The following is a 9,597-nucleotide window of genomic DNA, read 5'->3' as shown; positions in this document are numbered from 1 at the left end:
CCAATTCGTAATATTCAACTCCTGCTTCCGCCATGGCAACTAACGGCGAATTGCAACTAAACGAAAGTAAAGCAGCAAATGCAGATGAAGCCCAACTCTGGTCTAACTGTCTACCTGTTGAGGCAGGCTTCTTTCACAACAAGCTGCCCCATGGTTAAGTGTTTGTGCCTCTGCTTGTGGCTTGGCTTGGCCTCTTCTGCCGCTCAGCTTCTAAAGCGCCAACTGCAAAACTCTATAAAGATCCGCGCCAATCGCGCTTGGCTTCACACCTGCGCGTAACGCGAAGAGCTGCAAACCAAAACCCCAAAGAGCCCATCATCAAAAGGCAACATCTTGGAGTCGACAACGGAACTCGACATTCGGTATACGATATACGATATACGGCATACGATATTCGGCAAACGGCAAACGGCATTCATAAAGGAGGGCTCTTATGTAAGATTAGGCAATAGACAAAACGCGCTAACGTGGCCCGGTCGGTCTGTCGTTCGGTCTGTCGGTCGCTCTCTGTCTGATTCTATTTGGCAAGTTGCACTTGAGTGATTTTTTGGTCTGCCGAAAAAACGGAAAACCAACAAAAGTTGTACAGACGTGTTACATGTAAAGCAAAGCCAGATAAATGGCATAAATGGTGTAGAAAACACATCTGATACAATAACTGCAGCAACAACAACCACAACAACTATAACAAAATCGCGCAATACCAAAAACTGAGAAATTCGTCGGCTTTTTGGCCAGATCGAAAGTGAAAAATCTCGCCGCATAATATTTAGTGTTTTGTTAACGCTTTGTCTTTTATTTTTGGGCACGGCTCGTCAACTTTTATGGCCCACAACCTTACGAGGATTTGTTAAACACTTTGTAAGAAATGGGCCAAGTTTTTGTTATTATGTCAGTTGGTCAAAGTGCGTGCCGAGTGAGTGTGTGAGCTCCAAGAGCTGTAAACTGTTAAGTGGGTGCAAAAGAAAAACGAAGAAAACGAACAAAACTTTGGAGCAGGTCAGTGTTTGCGAAACTTGGCAGTTGGCAGCAGTTAAAAGGGAAACAAACAATAAAGGGAAACAGTTTAAGAAAACACTAAAAGAAAACCGAATAAAGGAATACAGTTGATTGTAAGGCGAGAAGGAATACTTGAGGTTTGTGTGTTTCTTTCTCATTTTCTTTATCTATCTCACACTCTTTATTTTTTGAATTCTTTAATAACCAAACAATAAAAATTAAGTATATACTACTTAAGTCATACTAATGATATTTAAAAATAATTATTTTAAATTAATTATAATCAACATAACTGCTTATAAAAATAAATATAATATATTACTTTTTTTTGGGATGGATATTATAATCATAAAATACGTTCACATCGTATTTCATATATAATATTCGTAGTTTGCGTTGACACATTAGATTTATAAAGTAAAACTAAGTTTAAGCAAGTATTTATTTTTATTTATTATTCATTTCAAGCTCACATTCCATGCCATGATTTCCCCTGTCTAACCCACCCCACAATTGGCAACATTAATAAATACTCAGAACTATACGAGCTATTACTTAAGCATAAGCATTGCGATTAGTATCTTTGACTGCGGTCAACAAACCGCAAAACACCCTCAGTAAGTATACTACGGATACTGTCAACAGCGTCGAACGGTACACGCTAAAAAGGCGTGTTATGGCCATAACGCGAATGGAACCGTTAGCATTGCTAACATTGTAGGTGAATGCGAAGTATAGGAGAAAAAAAATAAAAAATAAATAACATAAAAGCAAAACGGCTCAAGGTCAGGCAACAACAATTAAAAATAATTATAACAGAGGAGCAAAGCGTGGCCGCCGTTAAAGAACATACGAATAAAAATAACAAGACGAAAAAAATAAATAATGAAAGCCAAAAACCGAAACCAAAACTAAAACTGAACTCAAGTTAAGATAGCGACGCCAAAAACGGCAACAACAAGACGATTGCATAACACATGGAAAACCGAAGCAACAAAAACAACAAACAAACAACAAAGCTAAAGCTAAAACTAAAATCTAAAGCTAAAGTAATTATAACAACAATTAAGCAAACGGCGTGCGTTTTTACAGCTAAGCGTAAAACCAGCCAACCATTTGGCGGGGGCGTTGTTTCAGCTGAGGCGGGATAAGTAAGGGGTATCTTTTTAAGAGCCGCAGCTGGCGTCATTCATTCATTAATCCAATTTAAGTTAAAGCCAAGAATTAACTCCTGCTGCTTGGCTAAGAACCCTTTTGGCTTTAATAATTATAAAATGCGTCGCATCTTGGCTGACAGTTTCAGTTTTTTATGCCTTTGACCTTAACGGCTGAAAGACTGCCACAGAGCGTCAAGCAGCCATTGTTCTAGCCATGTTGACATTGATGTTGTCTCCAATAAATATAAGTTGCTGTGTCTTCGCTGTTCTTGCTTATGTTTCTCGCATATTGACCACAATTAATTTATGAACCACAAACTTCCTTCCTGCCACCACACAACTCACACCACACATCACACACGCATTTGGTTGTTGTAACTGATGCATCCAGGCTGAACACACAACACTTGAGTGACCACTAGCAAGGTTATAACTCGTCTTACCTTCAGTTTATGATTATATTTAGTATTGACTAACTATTTGTCTTTGCAGTTGCCTGACAGAGATGAAGCTGCATAGAATTGCCGTCTTTTTGTTGCTGTTGCTAATGCATCAGGTAAGTTAAGAATCGCAAAATCAGATTCTTGCCTTTCACTATGTTGCATATTGCTCAAGTCAGGTTCGTTGCCTAAGTCTTTTGTTTCCCACTGCCGCATCATTTAGAAAAACTAATCTATTTAACAGTTAAACTGCATTCTAAGAATGAACTTCCTGATTATGCTAAGCAGTCAGAGTCAGAGTCAGATTCAGACTCAGACCACAGACACATGAACCGTAACCAATCGTTGGCCAATCGCCCCGTCTAACGGATATGCTTGGCCATATTGCGTAGCTTCCCAGAGCGGCGATTGATTGTGAGTTCAACATTGCCACAGAGGGGTGGGGGGAGCGGGGAACGGAAGATGTGGTTTACCAAAATTATGTTAGCTTGTTACCGTTTCATGATGCAGCAGTTTTATGTGGCCCCAAACAAAAGACTTAAGACACAAACTATCTTGATTTATTATACACCACGTGCAATCAAACCACAAACCACGCCCATCTCCTTGCAGCAACACAGCCACAGCGTTGAGCTCAGCACTGAGTATGCCATAGTGAGCAAAGCGGCGGTGGCCACCACAACTGCAGCACCACCCACAGTGTCCCCCAATCGCAGTTTCAAGGGTCGCATACAGACGACGACGCCCAGAAACTCGAGCAGTAAACGCAGCAGTCGTCCATTGGCTGCCAGCTCTGTCGACGTAGCACAGCAGGATCTGCTGGCATTATCCTCCAAGTCGTACATCTCAGGACCCACCACACAGGCCTCCAAGCTGACCAAACGTGCTGGCTTGCCAGCTCAAAAGAAGTTTGCAAAGGATGTGCGCAATCGCAGCAGCAGTGCTGTGGAACGCAACAGGTTGCAACACGATGTGGTAAGCAGTTACACACTTGAACTGATGTGACACTAATTTAATTTTACTTTAGCCTGATCACGTGCCAGACTCTTCTGGCTATGTGCCACAGCGCATTGGTCATCCTGTGCACTTGGAATATGGCTCTACAGGCGTGGATTCGAGTGGTGCACCCACAGGAAGTGCGGGCTATCATGCTGTGCCCTACGAGGGCAACAAGTGGCATGAGGAGTACTGGGACCAGGACTACAATGGACAGCAGTTCACACATAACAGCACCAGAGTGCAGCGTAAGCTTAACTTTTTAAAAATCAAAATTATTTAAACGAAATGAATTCTCATTAATTTGTCTATTTATTTATATATTTTTCAATTTCTCTGAAATTATTATATTTAAAATAAAAAATATAAATAAAAAGACAAATAAATGGGAGTTCATATCTATTTAATATTTAAAAAAGACTTAATAATTAAATCTTTCTACTTTTTAATTTTAAAAACCGATTTTTCTAAACACAACTTGTTTTCTTAAATTCTAAATATATTTATATTTATTAGACAATTGTCTACCTTGTAAGAAAAATTTATTTTTCTATGTTTATGAATTTTGAAATTTACATATATTCTCTTCTTCCCTCCATAGATATTGAGGCAGAGTGTCAGGATGATTATATGAAAATTCGCATTGGTTTCAATGGTTCCTTTAGTGGTTTACTGTACTCCGCTGGCTATGCCTACGATCCCGATTGCATGTACATTAATGGCTCTGGCAGGGATTACTACGAGTTCTTTATCCAACTCAATCGTTGTGGTACCTTGGGCAAAAACTCACTACAGGAAGAGAGTCGCAAGAATCCAACAGTGCGTATACTTGACATTTAATTTAGATATATATTTAAATATATTTCTTTCAGAACTTTATGTGGAATACGGTTACAGTGCAGTATAATCCATTAATTGAGGAGGAGTATGATGAGCACTTCAAGGTCACCTGCGAGTATGGCTATGACTTCTGGAAGACTGTAACCTTTCCCTTTCTAGATGTCGAGTAAGCACAAGTTTGCATAGAAATTTTCGTTAACTTTCGTCAACTTTCGTCAACGATTTTCTACTTACAGAGTGGCAACTGGTAATCCTGTAGTCTTTACACTGAGTCCACCTGAGTGTTATATGGAAATCCAGAATGGTTATGGCATTGGTGGACCTCGTGTAACTGGTCCAGTGCGTGTCGGCGATCCATTGACTCTCATTATCTACATGAGAAGCAAATACGGTGAGGATTTATTAAACTTTAATATTTCTGACTATCTCTAATCCTATTTCCCTTTAAGATGGCTTCGATATCGTCGTCAATGATTGTTATGCTCATAATGGAGCAAATAAACGCATTCAGCTGATTGATCAGCAGGGCTGTCCAGTGGATGATAAGCTCATCTCACGCTTCAGAGGATCCTGGTCGGATTCGGGAGTGTATGAAACACAAGTCTATGCCTATATGAAAACCTTTCGCTTCACAGGCTCGCCGGCACTGTACATTGAATGCGATGTGCGAATGTGCCATGGACGTTGTCCAGTGAGTTTTAAAAATCAGACAGTTTTAATTATTTAATTAATGTTAAATTATTTTACAGAGTCAGCCCTGTCATTGGCGCAATCTTAAAGCGGTAACGAAACGTGACACCTCCAACATGACGGCCACAAATCTCTCTTTGCCGCCACTGTCCGATGTTGGGGACTCGGCCACAGAGAGTCCGGCGCAGGCTTCGCTCTCCGAGAATGTGAATCTGTTTCAATCGCTGCGCGTGCTGCAGGAGGGCGAAAACGATGGTGACGATGTCTATGCACATCGTCAGTCCAAGTCACAGTTGCCGCATCAGACTTGCCTCAAAACATCCACATTCTCAGCATTGACCGCCAGCTGCTCGGCGGTGCTTTGTCTGCTGACAGTGACGTTGTTTATAGCCTGCTCCCGCCTGAAGCGACGCAAGCAGTCAACGCTCTACGACTCCTACATAGCGCATAAGGGACAAATTGATTGATATTAATATACAGACAATGAATGGGTCTGAGGTGATGTTTTGTAAATAGTTTATTGCATAAAAATACCAACGAAGTTTTGTTCGCTCGTAGTTAGATTTCGCTCTTAAAATAAACATTTCAATTATTTTTAAATTCAAGTTTACAGCCAAATTAAATGTAGTACTATTTTGAAATACATTTTAAACAAAGAACATTTTCTATTGCATACTTTTGCGCGTCAACTAAAAATGCTTGAATTGTTGCTAATAAAAATACTATTGCATACTTTCAGGCCGTCACAATATATGTTTTAGCTGCGCTTTGTGACAGGTGCAAAATGGCGTTTGGTTTCGCATTGTTAATGCTGGGGCATGTGTGGCATATGAGGAAGCATTAAGGCCGATAACTTGTGTCACTTGTTGCACTTCCTCATTAGCCTGCCCCAGTGGCTGCCATTTGACGGTTAAACAAATTCAAAAGCGTTGAACGTATGTCAAATTGTATACAATTTATGTGCTGTGTTGTATTTTTCATTTTTTATTTATTTCTTTTATTTTATTTTAGTTTTTCTTAGTTTTGTTTGGTCGTGCGCTTTACTGCATGATTTTCTATCATCGTTGTTATTGTTGTGGCTGTTGCTGTTGCTGCTGATGCTGCTGTTGCTTCTGCGGCTGCTGTTGGGTTTGACACAAATTTTGAGCGCTGCGGCGCGCCGCAAAACATTGCCCAAAGTGTTAATATGGTTGAGGACTTTTAATATTGCCCAACTGGCAGCAGACAGCCACCAACAGATTTTTGCTAATTGTGCAATTTTCGGTGAGTTGCTCATTTTGGACTGTATTTTGTTACTGTTGCTGATAGTTTTGTTGTCTTACACTATGCGCAAGAATCTTTGGTGTAAAAATTAACACGGAATCATTAGAGTCATTTGTATATTGTATCTGCATATGTGTGCCTGGCTGAGGGGCGACTCAAATTGCCATGGCTAATTAATTTATTTAGTTATGAGAAACAAACAATAGCCAACGTTAACGCCAACGACAAAGGCAAAGACAAAGGCTGAGCTCACAGTCTAAATGTTTATGGTATCACCTTAGGTTTTTCATATTTATTTTCACACACAATTTGCATAGAATGAAGCATGCAAAATTCTATAGATACTTGCGTATTATAAAAATTATAATTTCATTTATGATTAATTGTTGTTTAAAAGCAAGTGTTAAAAAAAAATATTAATTAGTTAATCTAATAAAGCAAAAAGTTGGCAGACTTTCAAAATTTGATAAACAGCTCGAAGATCAACAAAATATAGTAAGTTTTAGGTTTTCAAATGTATGCGTCGACACGAGTGTAGTTTAAACATAACTGTAAAGCTACACCCAGATTATGAAGTCATTTGACGTAAGTAGTTTTTGTAGGCCATCTCGCTGGTCTCATCTTAGACACGTAGCATTGTGGGAACCTTGAAAATGGCAAACACAGCTGCCCCCAAAAGTGTTTCAATTAAATGCAGCCATAATAATTAAGTAAGTGAGTAAAAATTTTTATGAGAATACAATAATTAATATCATGTAATTTGCGTTGGCGTCGCTTGCCAATCGATTTTATCGCATAGAAAACTCAGACTCCAGCTGTGAGTGAATCCGTCTTCATCTCCGTTTCAGAATCCAAATGCGATTGCGATTACGGCTTGCACTCTCGGTGATGATGTGTGGTGACATCAAATAGGCACCCAAATTGCGCCAACTACAACAAAAGCTAAAAATTGTGTTTTCTTATGCGCGCTGGCGACCTTAGCTTTTGCTTTGGCTTTTTCTTCTTCTTTTTCTGTGAGTTGTTTTTGTTTGTTTGCTAGAGTCCAAGTGAAGCCGCACATGCCGCATAATTTTTTTGTTGTGCGGCTGCACGTTCGTGGCCTGAGTCTTTCGTTTGCATTGTATTGCGCTGTCATGCGCATATGAAAATGATCATCAGGCAGCCGTTGCAGTTACCAACACCATCGGTTACCAATACCAATATACAGCAGCCACATCAACAATGCTAAAATATGCTTTCATTACCAAACGTCTAGCACGCGGCTTTATATGCCATGCATAAAGACTTTTTATTGTAGCTGTTGTTGTTGTTGTTGTTGTTGATTCTTTGACGGATTTTTCATATGTGCAGCTTTAAGCGTTTACTTTCAGAGAGACGGGGACTGCCATTGTTATTGATTATGTTAAACAAATTGTGTTGCTATCAATCAATGGCTGCATACGGAAGTTTACCCTTCTCCCCGCCTTTCCATTAACACTTTATTCTATGTAATTAAAAGCTAATCTCTCTCTTTGTACCCTTTATTACCTTATATTATGCATAAATGTGCAGCAATTAAATAAACATTATAAATAAATGCTGATAATTAAATAGAGTATATTGCAGTTGGAATGTTTAGTTAATGGAAAGTTTACAGATGCGTAGCCAAGTTTATGATACGGATTTTGCATATCATTTCGGCGCCATGAGGAACTACTGTATGTTAATCGTAGCTACTGTGATTAGGCGTAGCAAATCATATAAAAAAAACTATAAGCTGTAGACGCCCAGTTGACCTTTCGAGGTGTGTTGCGTTTGTTAATTTCGAGTTGCTTAATTTATAGGCTCAAGTGTTATGGCATCACTTTGTTTGCTATAATTAAACAAGACTGCGGAAGCGGCTGCATTAGAGCATTACAATTCCCACGCACTGTTTAATGACTTAATTGCCGATGGTGGCAACTCTGGTGCCAGCTTGTAAACAAAAGCAATCAACAGCTGACCTGAACAGAAGGCAAGGCCAACCACTAAAAACTTGATATTGTTTACAAATTTTTACAAGGGAGAGTGAGCAACCCCTAAGTGTAAACTCTCTCTCTCTCCCTCTCTCTCTGTCACTTTCTTGCTCTCTTTTATCCGTTTAATTTGGCAGCTGCGCAGAGATTGCTTCGCTCGGCTGCTGTGCGCATCTCAAATCTCAATCGCATTGATTTTATCCAGAGTCCAGAAGTAGAGTTCTTAATCCGCACCCAAACTGCCGTTGTTAAAGTTGTAAAATTCGGCCAGGCACTGAAAAAACGCCTTGAAAATTGTGGAAAACTAGCAATAAACATAAAAATACTTACATTTCTAAGGTGAAGTTGAAAATATGTTCTATTTTATGTTTTTTTCGGTGTTTAATTGTGCTATTTTCACTGCAGTTAACTGCGTGGGCGTGGACGTATCTTCAAATTAATAAATATGCCAGGCTTGAATAAATAATTAAAAAGGAAAAACCGAGCAAGGACACACATACTGCACAAAATGGAGTTACCGTGCAGGTCATTGGTGGTGCTGCTGTTGTGCAGCATCCTGGGGCTGCTATTGATTAACACAGGTACGTGTGTGTGGTGCAGTTGTTCCGGGGAGAAGTTATGTAATTAAGTAAGCTATAATATATATATGTGGGGGAGAGTAACAACAAACATTATTGCTAACATATTTTTAACCCAACTTGAACCCAAATCCAAAAGCTCTTTGAAACTAGCAAATATTTTTACAGCAATGATTTGATTTTTTTCTTAAATTTTATGAGAACGCACAAGCAGCGACGCCTTGACAAAATTCCGCAAGTTGCATATTGTAGAAGCACCACAACCAAGTAGCAAGTAACCTGCAGCCTCGGCCTCTGTCTCTGCCACAGCCACAGCCACAGCCTTTGCGCCAGCATCTGCCTCTGCCTCTGCCTCTGCCTCAACCTCTGCCTCTGCCTCTGTCCAGCTACTGGCGTGTACATAGTTAGGCAGCCAGCAACTACACCACCCATACAACAACAACAACTACAACAACAAAAAACTACAACAAACAACAACAACATCAGTCACACAAATCGACTCTCGACTGTGCGATGAACTGAAACTTGCGGAATTTGCCAAAGCGTCGCTGCTGCAGCGCTGCCAAAAATTGCCAAACCATAAAAAAAAAAACAAAACAAAAAACGACTGCGCCGATCATTAATGCAACTCCAAATACAA

The 9,597-nt window shown here is 39.8% G+C and overlaps 1 protein-coding gene across 1 annotated transcript; it reads left to right on the top strand.

The window, feature by feature from the left end:
- The first annotated feature begins 3,515 nt into the window (after window positions 1-3,515).
- Window positions 3,516-5,722, top strand: LOC117788032. The gene is given in 6 exon segments (XM_034626687.1): window positions 3,516-3,840; window positions 4,194-4,411; window positions 4,465-4,598; window positions 4,669-4,823; window positions 4,882-5,123; window positions 5,182-5,722. Coding segments are annotated over 6 exon segments (1,482 nt in total). The 3' UTR covers window positions 5,590-5,722.
- Window positions 5,723-9,597: the final 3,875 nt, after the last annotated feature.

The sequence above is a fragment of the Drosophila innubila genome (assembly GCF_004354385.1).
Source record: "Drosophila innubila isolate TH190305 chromosome 3L unlocalized genomic scaffold, UK_Dinn_1.0 0_D_3L, whole genome shotgun sequence".
Taxonomy (NCBI): Eukaryota; Metazoa; Arthropoda; class Insecta; order Diptera; family Drosophilidae; genus Drosophila; species Drosophila innubila.
The sequence above is the reverse complement of the archived record's forward strand: the minus strand, read 5'-3'. Positions and strand labels throughout refer to the sequence as shown.